Source organism: Vanacampus margaritifer, chromosome 5 (assembly GCF_051991255.1).
Source record: "Vanacampus margaritifer isolate UIUO_Vmar chromosome 5, RoL_Vmar_1.0, whole genome shotgun sequence".
Classification (NCBI taxonomy): Eukaryota; Metazoa; Chordata; class Actinopteri; order Syngnathiformes; family Syngnathidae; genus Vanacampus; species Vanacampus margaritifer.
The window spans coordinates 14475702-14492507 of record NC_135436.1 but is presented as its reverse complement, the minus strand read 5'-3'; the positions used below and the strand labels follow the sequence as shown (position 1 = coordinate 14492507).

At 40.8% G+C, this 16806-nt stretch overlaps 1 protein-coding gene across 2 annotated transcripts; it reads left to right on the top strand.

Moving 5' to 3' along the window:
• The first annotated feature begins 7731 nt into the window (after positions 1-7731).
• On the top strand, positions 7732-16403 carry fzd4 (frizzled class receptor 4). Of its 2 annotated transcripts, none has more exons than XM_077566755.1 (6): positions 7732-8294; positions 10089-10226; positions 10321-10701; positions 12272-12417; positions 12826-13073; positions 13690-16403. In XM_077566755.1, the coding sequence occupies exons 1-6, from the start codon at positions 8031-8033 to the stop codon at positions 14106-14108; spliced, it is 1596 nt and encodes a 531-aa protein (XP_077422881.1). In that variant the 5' UTR covers positions 7732-8030; the 3' UTR covers positions 14109-16403. The 2 variants fall into 2 exon arrangements, with proteins under 2 accessions (XP_077422881.1, XP_077422880.1); XM_077566754.1 differs by having other exon boundaries at positions 10318-10701.
• Positions 16404-16806: the final 403 nt, after the last annotated feature.

Genomic DNA, 16806 nt, shown 5'->3' with positions numbered 1-16806 from the left:
ATATATAATTTTCAAAATGGAAAAGTATTTGATTTTGACTAGCATTCCGTATTTCATTTGATGGATGTCAAATCATTTACTGCCACCTACACGTTTTTAGTGGAAAAGCACTGTGTGCAATGTCCCTTATCCTTTTTTTTTTTTTTTAAATTGTGCTCCTCAAGTTTAATATCTAAACAGCAGGGCTTGCAAACAAAGTTTGGTAACTGCTGAGACAGATCAATACATGGTAAATATGTATGTATGTAAGTATGTACACCATATGGTGCCCAAAGCGCTTTAACAATGCCTCACATTGACCCATTCACACCCCTGTGGTCGGCTAATCCCATGCAGGACACTGCCAGGTCCACTTGGAGCAAATCAGGGTTCAGTGTCTTGCTCAACACTTCAACATTGTCACCAGGAGTGAGGATTGAACCCACAACCTCACGCATGGTAGACAACCACTCTACCACTGAGCCATGCCGCCCCTACATATTTGAAATCGGAAACAGGCACAATCTGAATTACTCAGCCAGACGGTAAAGTTCCTGATAGGAAGTGTAATAAATAATGCATCCATCTGTCAATCACTATCGCTTCATTTAGACAAAAATAGTAGGCTATGACGTCAAACGTTACCACATGATACGGATGTGTCTGCGTAATGTCAGAAAGCAGATGACTTCATGCTGAATTGACTAAATGAACATAATCTGTATACAAATCTCATTGTGTCCCATTTCATATTTTACATGAGTGATGCGTGCCAAAGACAGACAAACCCAGTCAGTAGCAGCAACATAAATCCAATTATCTAACCAAGCCTACTTAGTTGACCCCTGTCCTCATGTATCCTGCATATTTGTCTTCAGCAGCCATTAAATTGTGCCTTCATGACATTTATCAGAGGAAACAGCCATCAGCTGGTGGTGCAGATGCACAAAGAAAGTGATATGCAGTACAGTAAATGTATCTTTCTGGCCAAATTCTCACCCACACAACCAATCCACATGGGATTTTTTCTTTCTTTCTTTCTTTTAATGTGTGCACATCCATCCACTTCCCAACTGCGCTGCTACCACCTGCTCATCAGATTTCTGAGAAGAAGGGGGAAAAAAATCATCTGCCCTAGGCAGTGAGAGCAGTGTGGAGTTGCAGACGAGCAGGGTTACAAGGGTTAACTCTCCAACAAGAGGCCCATTTACAGACATGGACAGGAACCATCTATCAGCACTCTGCTGCCTGACACCACACCAAGTCGCCTTGGGCTGAAGCTAGTGCTGCGAAAAATACCCCGAATTAGAAATGAATAGACAATCCTTATGCATGGCAAAATGTTTTTTTATGCTGCATAGGATTTAGTTCACATGATGCGCTCGGAAAATTGACATGAATCAGTGAAATGGCTACAGACTTAATGGGATTCATAATCGACTGTGTTGATTTTGTGGATGAAAAATCATCCGGATTGCTTCTTTCTGATCTACTCTACTACATTCATATTTACACTCTGAAAGCAGTTGGATCAAAAATCTACCAAATTGGGTCAAGAATGGACTGAACCAAATTCATTTGACCAAACCTTGTGGCTAAAGTGAAGAACCCAGAAAATTTGGGTCAGTCGCTTTTTGACGCAATTCGGGTTATTCGCTACCCAACTGTTTTTAAATTGTAGGCAGTGGAAAGTTCATTCTCATACACTTGCACAGAATTGATCACTGCTAATATAATGATACTTCTGCAATTTTTCTTCTTCTTCTTTTTTTTTTATGTGGCCTGGACAGTTTATTTTTTGAACTGCAGATGGTGAGAGTCATCTATTGGGTGACAGGTTTATTAGGAGCCGTTACTTTGTATTAGAAATGATGTCACATGAAACTGTAGGTTACAAGTACAGTACTGTAAATAAAAAGACCTTCTCTGCAGAAACAAACAAAAAATACACTTTCTGGAGACCTGCTCAGCTGCTTCATGGCTATACTGTCACAATGCCAATGAGCAAGACACCGAACCTCTTCAGCTCGGGGCTGCAGCATCACTTTAACATCTCTACCTTTAATATGTGCATGTGTGTGGTTTGGTTCATTGTGCATCTTGAAAATTGGAGTGAATATCAAATTTCCCCTAAAGGATAAAAATGAATGTAATAAAATACATGAGGAGCTCTATTCCAAAACGCCAATTATTATTATTATTATTATTATTATTTATGTTTGTTTTTTAATGCTAATAGAGTATCTGGAGTTTAAAGTGTCATATTCATTACAATTGGACATTTTTCTCATATCAACCAGGTTCTTAGATGGACACATTCACTAAATTGGCACACAACGTGATATTGTTTGAGAAACCTCTGTTATAAGAGAGGGGTTCTTCTTAGCCGTAAATGCTTGAGGCACTGCTGTCACTTCACTGCTTTATAACTACCGAGACGAAGTTGTTGGCATTCTAGGCATCAGTTATCATCTCCCCAGTGTAACATTCTTATTGATGCCGAGGTGTAAATTACCCTTTTTTTTCCAATGTGGTTTGCAGTATGTGCATGTGCTTGCAAGGTAACCTGAACCTGCTCTCCCACATCATGGGACACAACACCTGCAAAACTCGGTGCTGTCAAACTTCCAATATAATATGTCACAAACATACATACTGTATACATGTAGCGCATACTTTGAGCACAAAACAACAGCATTGCCATTGACACAAACTTCACTATTTCAAATGATCCAGTTTGCATACACTCCTATAGGCAGGTCTGTCAGTTACACATTCTCACACCATTCCAAGGAGTTGGCAGGCCTATTAATACCGCACTTGAAGGACTGGGCTTTGAGCCATGAGATGCTATGTGGTGTCTGATACAAACTTTTTTCCCCCTGTCCTTGGGGTGCTCTCAAACTAAAACGCTAGAGTCGTAGCATCCCTATATCGAAAGCAATTTCACAGAAAATTGTCCAAACTTCATTTTTGACCACTAACTTATTCAGTGACATATGATAGATATTTACATATTGTAAAACTAAAACTAATTCTCATTGACAATACAAATAGATACTGTAGAATTCAACTAAAAAAGTAAAAATAAAAAAAATTAAAAAAATTTTTAAGTGATATATTTTTACAAACCCAAAGCAAATGTACAAGAGGTGACTATAAAAGCAATGCTAGAGAGGGGGGGTGATCTTTTTCTTAATGTGAATGTGACTCAAATGTCTTGGAAATGGTAAATAATGTGTTTTTGTGGGAAAACAGCTTCGTTCTTCAGCCCATTGGTTGTTTGGCTAAAAACTTAACAGGACACATGGGAGAACTGTGATTAAGTTTAAAAAAAAAATACATTAAAAAATAAATAAAAGGCTGCATCATGAAGAGGATATGCAGGATCAGACAAATAGATTATGATTTCATCGAGGATTACTGTTGCAGTCTGCTATTGATTTACCATTATCAAGATGTTTAATTGGCATAAGAGGTCAAACTAGCACCCCAGCTCCTATTTCCTTTGGAATTGCCATTTGTAAAAAAAAATGTTTTTATATATATATATATAAATAAATAAATACAAAATTGAAATTGTCAAAAATATTTGACATTTTGTAAATGTGTTTTTAGTTAAAGAGATAATTAATAAAACTTAATAAAAACAATCTGAATTTGTAAACTCAATTAGTCATATTTGAGTCAAATGGGGGAGCAAAGAGAAGAATCTAAGCCAGACCTGAGCAGTTGATCGTAAATGACGAACACGTTCACAAAGTCACGTTTCTGAGAACCATCAAAATGATGAAGTTCTTTCTGCTGGTATTCACATAAAAAAAAAAAACATGACTGCTATTGGAGAAAAGTGTGGGATAGATCATTTGAAAATACAGGCTATTTTCACTTGGCCCAAAGCAGTGGAAAGTACAGTAGCTTTCCAGGACTGCAAGGCAAATAAACCACACAAACCTTAAAGTGCATGGTGTCCACACTGCTGACATCTTGTCCACTCCGGTGCTTTAAATGTTTACCCATTCCCTTCATTAATAACAGGATCTGATGTTATAACAGATGATTAGCTCAGAATTGCAAGCCGCTCATGTGAACCTACCCTCAGTGGATTCACTCTGATTACTTCCATCAGTGGCCCCAAGTGCCCAGCGGAAAATCCGAAAGCCGTCTTCTTCCCACATGAAGTGTTTGACACACTTTGACGGTATATTTAAAGAGTGCAATTCGTGGCCCATTGCATGCAGTCACTATCAATTACCAAGTCAACATAATCATAATATTTATGATGTATCGCAGCTAGCCAAGTGTCGTCAAATTGATGCGATGCCCTCCAACATGTGATTGCTGGTTTGCTTTGTTTGGGCTCAGAAGTAACATGGTCAGAAAATACACTCCTTGCAGATACCAAAACAAACACACACAAATAATTTATAAAAAGCAGACAAACATATCCATGTCAAAAGCTTTTAAAATTCCAGGGCCGCAATTTATGTTCCCTCTGTCTGAACAATCCGGCTATCATGTTTCATTGAGCATTTGAATTAGATAGCCTTGCTAGCTCAATAGTTTTATTGCTGCTAGCGCAATAGTCATTAGCTACTCAGTGTGACGCTTATTAGCTTGCACTTCAACATGCTGTCTTCTCCCTTCTGTTATTCACACATAACTGTGAAAGCAAACTGTCTTGACTGGCTTGGACTGACAATGTGCAGTTATCATTTGCATCGTTTGTATGCAGTGTATGTAAACACGTGGGGGGAAAAAAATAATAAACACCTACAGTAGATACACCAATCCGACGTCGGCCAAATGTGACCGACGCCAACCTCCTGGGGTGTCGGCAGAGACGACGGCACGTCACGTAAAAAAATGACGTGAATACACACTGCACCGACCCTGACTATTACTTACTTTCAGCGTGTGCGCGAGAAGTAATTCTCCTCCGTACCATCGGCGGCGGTAGTCATTATTCCTAAAGGTAACTGGAAACCTCTTTATGGGGGCGGGATATAAAAACGTAAACAATGCATACCAGTTATTTTTTCTCTTATGATGTCATCCCACGTGAATGAAACCCTCCGTCTTTTTGCACAGTATCGTATATAAAAGTAAATTCTACCTGCTATATCCAGTCGTGTCCCCATGTCATGCCATAGTTTGGCTTTCATACCTTTGTCGGCATACCTTTTAACGGTAATATCATACAATGCCGGTTTCTCTTGAACCAAAGAGACGTCATCTTCCCGAGCTTCTGTCCAGACAGACATTGTATGTTCAAATGTTCGAGCATGGTTGGGAGAAAACGTTACCCCCGCTCCTGGCTGGCATTCCGGCCGATCTCTTCCGATCTCTTCCACAGCGGAAGCGGCGGCGCCGGGGTAAATGCGGCGGCCAGCTAGTGAAGCTAAAAACGGGTGCTGGAACAAACTTCGTCACCCGCTCGTTTCCTGGCTGCTCCAATCGTCGGTTCACCTGAAAAGCTTCGGCCGTGCTGCCCTTCACGTTTTGGACGTGGTGCCGACCTCCAGCTTCTGAAGGAGCTTCCTCGAGACCGCCGGACGGAAGAGCCATGCACCCCTGCTGATCCCACAAGGATCGCGCTGTTAAATGCGTCATTGATAAACAAAACGTTTATTTACAATACAATACAATACAACAAAATACAATAAGGACTTTTTAAAGGACTTTGCAAATCTTCTTGCCGAAAACATGCTGAAATATGACCATATCCTCTTTATGGGGGACTTTAATATTCACGTGTGCTGTCCTGAAAACCCATTAAGTTGAGTTGAGTACTGTTTATTCGCGTCCGTCACTTCCTCTTCTTGCCCCGTGCGCTGATTCGCTAGCTAACAGCCAATCACATGGATCAAATGCCCCGACGCCGATTCAACATGTCGAATTTGCTGTAAACGCCCCCCTGACGTATTCCAACTGAATCCAACTTCACGACAGTAATTCATACACTAAACACATGCTGTCGGCCCAACGCTGTCCGACTCCCGACGTCAGATTGGTGTATCTAGGCCTAAAGACCTTGGGTTACCCCTTTTCCATATTTGGTCATATAAACGCTATTGAGTTACCTCCCCCGTGTGGAACATTGGTTTGTGTTCTACGCATGCTTTAATCGCAAGCAATCTTGGTCTTTTGAATAAAAGGAACTACTTGTATGCGCGGCGGCCATCTTACGTTGCCACACGCTAAGTGAGCCGAATCTAAATACATTGATTACATTGAATACTGTATATGCGTGTATAAGTCTGTGCGTCTGACGAACAATCCACCAGAAATACACAAGCAGAGGTGAACAAACATATAAATTACATCTACTAGAGTAACGACGTTGTCCCTGCGTCGCGGTTTAGATCGGGATATGTTATAAGGGAGTAAATTTGGGTTATTCCCAATGTTTTAGAAATTGGAATTTTGACCTTAACGCGAATACTGACTACATGTAAATTTTGTCATTTTTCAACCCTACAGTACACTCATACTGTGTTGTTCTAATGCATATAGTTTTTTTTGGTCAATTAAAACTTGCATTTTATTTTTTATTTATAAAACAAGCATTTTGGTCTTTCATGCATAGTAAAAGTGCAAACTGGTTTAACTTAAAAATGTGAATCAAAATCATGTGCCTATTACACATTCTCTCTCACAAATACACACACACACACCCATATGCCGCTGATAACCATCAACTCCAGGGGCATCACAATCTATTGTTTCAGCTCAGTGCTAATTACTTTGGGTCTTGACCCCTGATTTAGCCAAAGGGGGTATGCTTATAGTGTGTATGCCTGCGTGTGTTTGTGCGTGTGTGTTGGGGGGAGGGTGGTTTGCCGCTGGGGAGGTCATTGCTGCTGCCAATCAGTTGTCACAGTGGATTCCCATATCATTCCATTAATACAGGGATGAAAACACAGCAAAGTGACATGTGATATGAAAGCAGCCTGCTGTTGCTGAGGTTTTCCAACTGTAAGCAAAACTGTCACTTTCAAGCTCACATTTTGCAGTTTGCAAACTATTTGTTCAATTTCACAAACCTCATTCTCGCGCTAAAAGCTTGGCCCGCAGGCTCCTAAACTCTCAAATCAACTTGGTAAGTGCAATTACATCTGGAATATGCATCAACTGCATCAGAACTGTGCAAATCAGACAAAAGCCTAATCTAACAAACAGTTTTTGCAGTTTCTCCCTAAAGGCCCCTCACTCTTCACTGCTTGTTTCATGCTGGAAAGGTGAAGCCTTCTCCCAGGGTGCCACAAGCAAACAATACCTGTCCAGTATGTGCATTCATTGCAATGCAAAACAGATTTGCAGTGCTTCAGCATCACTTAAGCGCCTACTTTCAATTACAATGTCAGAGCCATTTAGAGGTGATGGCCCTTTCGAGAATGGGAGCTCAATCTATGCAGTTTTAGATTTAAAAGACTATTTTAAATATGAAATCAACCGCTTACTCTTATGCATAACCACTGAAAAGCCACTTTTTTTTTTATATCTTTCTGTCAAAATTCGTTATGCTTGATCACATGTTAGAATTGGAGAGAGAAAATCATAGGAAACAAGGAGGGGAGGGAGTGAGAAAATGAGTCTGATACTATCAATTCTTTTTTTCTACTGGACCCCGCCCCCCGTTCCGGGGTTGGTCAGAGAAAGCAAGACTGAAGTGGGGCGCAAGGATTGGTTGGCTGTGTAGTGGACGGGTTGAATAGTCTCACAGCAAACAGACGCAATAAAGTTAGAAGCCGGTCGCCTGCAGCTTGGTGGCGCAAAAGCTGGTCTCTGGATCTGCGCCTTTACTCACGGACTTTAACGGAATCTACAAGGAAGAAATGTGGGATTTGCTTTGGCGTGCAGAGGCATGCGCAGCTTTTAGATTTCAACGATCTCGCTGGATATATGCATCCATCAAACGCTCCAAATAGGATAGGTGACCACCAGGGAGTGCGCCTGGGCGCGTTGGACAGTTTGGACTGTTCCAGTTATTATTATTATTTTTTAAGGAATAAGATTGCAGAAGACGGCGATTCCGTTGTGGAGTGAGCATGCGGGGGATGATGGTGCCGCTCGCCCGGGCAGTCCTGCTCCTCCTGTCCGGGCTCCTCGCTCTGCCGTGCATGGTTGACGGCTTCGGCGATGAAGTGGAGGAGATGACCTGCGACCCCATCCGGATCAGCATGTGCCAGGGCCTGGGATACAACGTCACCAAAATGCCCAATCTGGTCGGCAACGTGCTGCAGTCTGACGCCGAACTGCAGCTGACCACGTTCACGCCGCTCATACAGTACGGCTGCTCCAGTCAGCTCAAGGTACGGCACACATATGGGACCCGCGAGCAGTGTGTATTTATAAACAGACCGCAACAGAACAGCTTGTGAGAGCTGTGGCTCTTACGCACACGCACACATAGCATGTGCTGGGTCCAGACAGTCTGCTGCAAGCCGCGTGCGTGTGTGTGGATGGAGAAAAGGGAGCGCATGACAACAAAGAACTACCACCAGTAAAAGTATTCACGATGATGGTACCACAAGGAGGAAGTACTGCATTATGAACTAGAAAGTTCATATCAGTATAATTTCCAAATGTGTCATGCCAATTTAGCCTCCTCTGCCAAACATCCTCACTGGTTTGCACTGTACATCAGTGAATCCCAATCAGAGCAAGAAATAATCCAATTAAATTTACATAATTCGTCATATAATGTATCTTTGTGCATCTATTTATTTCACCGATATATAGTGGAAAAACAGAAAAATTTAATGTTTTTGTCCATATCACATCTAGTAATCATTTGTATAGTTTTAGGCATACTTTTCTATATTTTTTTGCTTGACTTTTTTTTTGGGGGGGGGGGGGGGGTGTTGAGTGACTTGGTATGGACAGGTGTTTGGACATAGGGCAAAACTGCTTTGAATGTGCCACAGTAAGCAAAGTGCTTCAAAAGACAGTTGTGCTCAATGTGTGAGGCAGACAGACAGAACAGGAACTGCAAACTCCACAGTCCTGGCCTGCTCCTGCTCAAAATTGCCCTGTAAGATTAGCCGTCACCCCCTCCTACACACCAAAGAGGGAGGAAAGGTGAAAGGGAAACCATATCCCCTAACATTTGCTCTAATGGGAGGCTTCCTGGCAAATAACCAGGGCAGCTTCAGGCACTGGCGGCAGCGCTCAGTTTACCAACGGTCAGGGAAAACACCTTCAGCATTCTTTGGTCATCGCTGTATTCAAACTACCGTACGTAAGACATGAAGTCACAAATTGTTAAAACACAAACAATTATATAAACATATCATAAACAAATGATCTCATTTTATGTGCCACTGTCACATAATACATACATGCGGTATTATTCAAGTACTCTCTGCATTTGAGTTTGGCAGTCAAAGTCATCGCTCCCAAACCTTTCAGCATGTATGAATGCAGACTTCATTAAATTGACATGTTGTCCCCTGACAAAAATCTGAACGCTCTTTAAAAATACTTAAAACTCAAACCTTTCGGCTCCCTCAAGGTGTCACATCATGACCATGACTACCTGAAATGATAGAATTCAACTCCATTCTTGAAAACGTCTCTGAAACCCAGACATATAGATCTATTTCAAAACAGTTGCCATGGCACAGAAAATTGAGCCTTGGATTAAGGGATTATAGAGCTTTACATGGCTCATTTCCCTTGTGTTTACTCCTCGGGTTGTTTTTTGGAGACGCAGAGTTGTGTGTCTAACCTTGAAGCAGGTTGATGTTGGCTCTGGTTTCTTGACTCAAGTTGTGTGTGTTTTTTTAGTTGGTGCTATTATAAGTGGAAATGTTGACCTGCAACGAGTAGACATGATGCAATGGTTTTGGATGATGCAATGGGGTACAGAGTGGATATCAAAACAAGCCTATAGGAGTGTTCATATATCACCATTTATGGTAACAGCAGAGTTGCTTTCTACGTCACTTATTGGGGGGAGAAAAAAGTCCACAGTGTCATAAGATTCACTTTTCAATAAAGAAGCAGCAATTTGAAAATTCTTTCTTGCATTCCTTGGATCAGTTTCGGGAAGATTTTTGATACCCAATCTCTAACAGTAACTAGCAATTTGTCTTTTTCTCTAGTTCTTCCTGTGCTCGGTCTATGTGCCAATGTGCACCGACAAAGTGCCAATTCGTATTGGACCATGTGGAAGCATGTGTTTATCTGTCAAGAGAAAATGCCAGCCAGTGCTTCGTGAGTTTGGTTTCGATTGGCCAAATGTGAGTCAACAACCTTCACATATACTGCAAATACTATGGAGAAAGTGAAATTAGGAACCACTATCATAGTATGTTCTATTTTGTTACCAAGCAGGAGCTCAACTGCAGCCAGTTCCCGCCTCAGAATGACCACAACCACATGTGCATGGAGGGTCCAGGGGACGAGGATCCACCTTATTACCGCCACCCTCTGCACCAGGAGGAGTGCCAGTCTTTGGGATCTGCACCCGACCAGTACACCTGGCTGAAGCAGACGGATAGCTGCGCACTACAATGCGGCTATGACAGTGGGCTCTACAGGCGTGGGGCCAAAGTATTCACGGATGCCTGGATGGCCGTATGGGCTGTGCTGTGCTTCCTCTCGACCACCTTAACAGTCCTGACCTTTCTGTTGGATTCCCAACGATTCTCCTACCCCGAGAGGCCCATCATCTTCCTCTCCATGTGCTGCAATTTGTACAGTGTTGCCTACCTGGTAAGTAAATTCCGTGTGTATGTAAGTTTACTTCAGTGTAGAAGCAGTGCTGTGCTATGGCACCAATTGTAGGAATATTGTTAAATTTAATAAACTCTCTCTGAAATACTTCCAAGCACAAAGCAGATTATCTTAATTGTGTGAAAGGCTGGAAGCATTTGCACGTATGTTATTCTGCACCATTTAATTTGGTTCTATTTTATTCTTCTCTCTTTTTTGACATGCTTCTTCTTCCACTTTTCTCAACAGATTCGCACCGTTGCAACTTCAACATATTCCAAAAGTTCATGCAACATGGGATTTCATTTTTCAGATTCCCAAAAAATTATAATTTCCACAATTACACATTTTTAACCAAAAATAATTCTCCATTCATTCCTATTGACACATTCAACTTAACAGATTCACATCATTCTTATTTGAAATTCAAAATGTTTGGCTCATTCAATTCACCTTGAGAACAAATTTCGACATTCTGAAAACTCCCATATATGAAGAATTCCACTTTTTGTTTTGTTTAAAAAAAAAAAATCATACATTTCAAAATGTCATCATACTTTTTTTTAACCAATATAATTTCACATCATTCCAGTTCATTCATGATCATTCCACATCTTTCAATATAATCCAGTATTGTTTCACCATAAGCATTCCAAATCAATAAATATTATTTATTATTTTTAATATTATTCCACTCATTTCATAAAACAATATCATTCTTTCATCAAGTTTCTACCAACATTTTGCACTTTTTTTTTTTTTTTTACAAATAACAAACATTCCACATCATTCCTTATCACTCTGTCACTCTATGAACATGATTTATTTTGATTCAATCTAATTCCATGTGATTGCATATTTTTTGTTTCTGAATTCCAGCATTCACAAACAACTTCTCCAGAAATGGAATTTTCCAGTTTCACTGATTATGTTTAATAAAGGAATAATAAGTTCCAAGAAAACCATGTGGAGGGGTGTGTATGTGTAATAGCCCAAAGTTGCCATTTTGGAAATTGAGATCCATGTGAGATGGTGGTAGATAAATGTGCAGATAAATGTGTGGTGGTCTTTATAAATGTGCATACGGTGCACAGTCTACAGTAGCGGACCACAATTGAATGCAACATTCTGTTCTACAGAGAAAAGAATGTGTGCAATAAGAAAAACAATTCACCCTTTCAGTTGTTCCATTTCTCCTACATTCAACGTCTCAGTAGCCACTAATCTTGAAGGGAGGAATTTACCGTATCTCGCTCGTATTATTGTTCAGCTTTGGTAGAGGTCAGCGCTTACAGAGTACATTTGGGAAGAACTATTATTTAAAACAAACAAAAATAATCAGTTGTTAAGATTAAACAGTTCCCTCTGTGCCTTAGTGACACACAGCCAGGTTCAAAAACTAATTTAGTTATCATTTTTCTGTAATGTGCTCCACCCATGAACATAACGAAATTGACATGGTCTTAAGAGAATTGAATTTCACCATAATTGCAGGGACGTTTGCAATGAAAAGAAAGATTGTTTTGCAATTGCTCTCCAGTTTAATCATGCATATTTATCTCCCCTTCAGGTCCGGTTGACTCTGGGTAGGGAACGTGTGTCATGTGACCTGGATGCAACCGAAGTTCCTATTCTAGTGCAGGAAGGACTGAAGAGCACCGGCTGTGCCATCGTCTTCCTCCTGCTCTACTTCTTTGGCATGGCCTCCTCGCTCTGGTTAGTGCACGCACGCAAATCATCTCTTGTTGAACAACAATTGGAACACGAGACCAGCATCCTGTTTTGTTTAAAATCTTGCCATCCTGTTTCATAACCCCTGCACTAGATGGATAAATTCACACATACTGTATAAAAGGAACAAGGTCACTTTTCAAAAAATAGTTTTAAGGCAATTGAAAAACACAGCTGAAAGTCTTCCTTTTGGATTTTGCCCTTGATTTCCCCTTTCCAGGAAAAGCAAACCCAAAGGACTTAATTCTGGCCTTAAATATGACACCACCATCTGTTGTGTAACCCTTTACTATCTGCCGCCATGAAAAGAAACACAGAATGGCCATAGCTGCATTTACGCTGTAAAAATATAGCATTAAGCATTGTTTAATTTTCTTTTTTCTCTCAACTCAGGTGGGTGATCCTGACCCTGACATGGTTCTTGGCTGCAGGATTAAAGTGGGGCCATGAAGCTATTGAAATGCATAGCTCCTACTTCCACATAGCAGCTTGGGCTATACCGGCTGTTAAAACTATTGTCATTCTCATAATGAGATTGGTGGATGCTGACGATCTGACTGGCCTATGCTATGTTGGCAATTTACAACAGGAGGCGCTCACGGGCTTTGTAGTGGCACCACTGGCAACATACCTTCTTATAGGTAAAAACTCACTTACTCACAATAAAGAGTTTTATGACATTTCCTCTATTCTCTTTCACAGCAGTTTGCATTCCGGTAGTGAATTTCTCTATTATCTATGATATACATTTATTTTTAACTCTAGATTTACTTAAAGTGGAAGTCACCCATACACATTTCTTGACAATAATATGTTATATGTGACCTCACTAGTTTAAACATGATATTGTGATTAATATTACATTTGTTGAATATGAGTTATGAACCAAAATCCAGCCGTTGTTGTCCATCTCAGGGGGCGGCCATTTTGCCACTTGCTTGTATCAATGTCTCAGATAACAACCAAACCACAGCTCAGCTTCAGAAAACAGGTCTGCTGTGATTGGTCATTGCCTGATCCCTGAGCAACATTGATGTCATCCTCAGTCGACAGCAAATGGCAAAATGGCCGCCAACTGAGATGGACAAAAACATCTGGATTGTGCCTAATAATTTATATTCCACAAATGTAATATTAATCAGAATGTCATGTTTAGACTAGTGAGGTCACATATATTATTGTCAATAATTTCTGGGGGGTTGATTTCCTCTTTAACATAAATTGTAATCTAATAATGTGTTTCATATTGAACTGCAGGTACCCTATTCATCTGTGCTGGTCTAGTAGCGCTTTTCAAGATCCGCTCCAATTTGCAGAAGGACGGAGCCAAGACAGACAAGCTCGAGCGTTTAATGGTGAAGATCGGAGTGTTTTCCGTGCTCTACACAGTTCCAGCATCCACTGTGATTGGCTGTTACCTCTACCAACTTTCTCACTGGGGGGACTTCAAAGCCACCACACAAGACTCATACGTTGCATCAGAGATGCTTCGAATCTTCATGTCCCTGCTCGTGGGCATCACTTCGGGCATGTGGATCTGGTCAGCGAAGACCCTTCACACGTGGCAACGATGCTCCACCCGCTTAATCAAGGACAGCAGGGTGGGCCGAGGGGGCAAGCGAGGACCCGGCAAAGGCTGGATTAAACCGGGGGCAGGCAATGAGACGGTGGTGTGAGGAGAAAGGATGGACAAGACTGAACTTGCTTCTTTATCTCACAGACGCTCACCCTGACAAATGGAGGATGTAATACAAACCACTGGATGTGAAAGGCGCTGTAAAATGTTTCAGAGTCCACAAGCATGTCTATCTCTAGGTTTCCAAATTCCAACAGTGGTTGACATTTCCTTCTAAGCGTTGGAGTAAAGAGATAAGGGTGGATAGGTTCAAAAACTAATAGCAACAGTAGCTCCTTGACCTCTCTTCAGACTTTTTCTAGCCCAGAGAGAGGGGAGGCGGAAGAAAGACAAAGCAGGCAGCATTGAAGCATCGACATGAAAATTTGACAGAAAATAAGCTGTGTAAGTGCCACGTCTACCTCTGCCTCAATTTTCTGCTCAGCAGCAGAGACGGAACCTGCTGGGTACAATAACTCCTCTACCTTAAAGGCCTGTGAAGGCCATTGATGAGTCCATGTACAGATGGTATTCACATACCGGCTGAGGTTTCCCAAAGAGCCTTGTGTCTTTCTGTATTAAATGGAAATGGGAAATGGAAAAGACATACCAGACCAAAACTTAGTGACACGTGTTCAAATGGCCTTACATTTCTAAGCGTTTACATTTTAGCAAACTTATTTTATTGACACTAATTGATCAATGCAGATTGTTGTATTGCTCTCAAATATGGGGTAGGGGGGTGGGGTGGGGTACCAGCTCCAAGCTGTAATAATGCACTATAATTAAAAACATGAAGCGTTCGTGCCTGCCACAAGTGCATTAATTTAAACAGCAGACTGATTCGTGAAAACTCAATTGCACAGAAATCCACTAGTATGCTGCAATAAAGACGGCGTCTAGCATCAATTACATAATTCCAATAAATTACATTTCACATACAAATTGTTTGGTTAGATAGATGGTTTGTAGTTGCTGATTGAGAAATTCCTTTGCGAAAAGCTCAGACTCTTCTAGAAGAATGTTCGGTTATCGTTACGGAGCCATCTTTTCTTCAATTATGTGTTTAGTCGCCTGGGAAGCCAAGGACTGTATATGCTCACAGGTTAATGAGCAGTCCAGGAAATTAAAACTGCCTTTTCCAAACGTAAGCCAGAATTCAATGTTATTAGACAATCACTTGCCAAAAGACACAACATACAATACTGTATAACATTATAGCACTATATGCATTTAAACATAGTAGAGAAGGAATCTCATCCACTTGCCATAGATAATCTATGACAATATATAATTTGTGGTAAAATATCAGCAAAAATCAGTTCCAGTTTGACTTTTCAGGATCAATTGAATCATCCAAGTTCTATGTTCAAGTGACATGTCATGACTGAATTGTGGCCTTCAGAGACAATCAAGCCACTCCCAGAAGAAAAAAAAGGTTGTTCAACGCATTTGAGAATTGAAAAATCATCAATTCACAAGTATCTCACTCACCATGTCTTAGTGCAGCATTCATCAATGTGTACATGCTTAGTGTGTTTGCACGACAATCTAGCAAAGTGCTTGCGTTTCAGTGAGTCTTGGAATGTATATTTGTAATGTGTGTCCCATTTAGTTCTCGTACAAGCGAGAGTCAAACGTGGGGAATTCAAGTGCACAGGTATTTCACGTGCCATGTGAAACCAGATAGTGCCTCACGTTGCTGTCACATGTATTTTGAGGTAAATCTACAGAAGTAGGTGGGATATCAGTTTACACACTTGTGTTGTGACTTGGCCTACCAAGGGAAATGAGACCTTGTAGATATTTCTAAATATTGTGGCGAACCTGAGAAGCCTGGAACGGCCACCAGTGGTCCCCGAAGCAGCATACCTTGGCACCCTGATTAAATTTGCTAAGTCAAACAAACATTACATTGAGCTAAAGTGAATTAAGCAAAGCTCTGACCACCATCCGCCTGAGTTAATGCAGTTTCCCTTTTCTCATAACGTTTGGCGGCCACCTCCCGTATGACCGCACTGTGCCTCCCATGACGTTTCAAACAATAACAAAGTAGTTAAGTCAGGCCATGTAAAAAAAATAAAATAAATCCCCCCCCCCCCCCCCCCATTTTTTTGTTTACTGGCAATAAGATGTAAATGTTGAGATGCCCAGATATAAATCAATGTTGGGTTTAGTTGACCATTGCTGATCTTAGCCCGTAAGATCTAAAAATCCTGGAGAGATCGTCAGTGTATTATAGGGAAATGTTAATTTATCCTTGTAAAAAGTGACAGAATTTTAAAAACTTGTTATTTAAATGACACTTTTGTATCAGAAGATGAATAAAAAAAAAGCTTTGGTTACCGAAATGTTATGTTTTGAGCGTGCATCTGTGTTTGTACGTCCCTAAATGCACAGGCACTATATATAGCAGCAAATTTAGAGTATTATAAGTCATAGAGAGCATTTAATGCCGTTTCATACAGTCATCATCACGTATAAGCCACTAGGGTTCATTAGGAGCGAGAGTGAAAAACGCACACACACGCCCATATAGTAAAGTTCATGCATCAGTACTTGTCACAAGAGTTGTGCTCTGTTAAACAATGCTGCCACCTCTTGTCTGACGAGAAAACAAGCAATTCTGAAACTTTAATTATATTTTTACTACAGTGTATTTTTAATCCCCTGTTGTGTTTGGAAGTTTGCTCACTTGAAAATAAATTAACAGTCTACAATTTTTATGGCTGTTGATGGTTAGAGACAGGCAGTCAAAA

Coding starts and splice junctions, on each gene's coding strand:
- fzd4 (XM_077566754.1), top strand. CDS start 8,031: ATGCGGGGGATGATGGTGCCGCTCGCCCGGGCAGTCCTGCTCCTCCTG. Junction 10,227..10,317: donor TTGGTTTCGATTGGCCAAAT/GTGAGTCAACAA, acceptor TTTGTTACCAAG/CAGGAGCTCAACTGCAGCCA. Junction 10,702..12,271: donor TGTACAGTGTTGCCTACCTG/GTAAGTAAATTC, acceptor TCTCCCCTTCAG/GTCCGGTTGACTCTGGGTAG.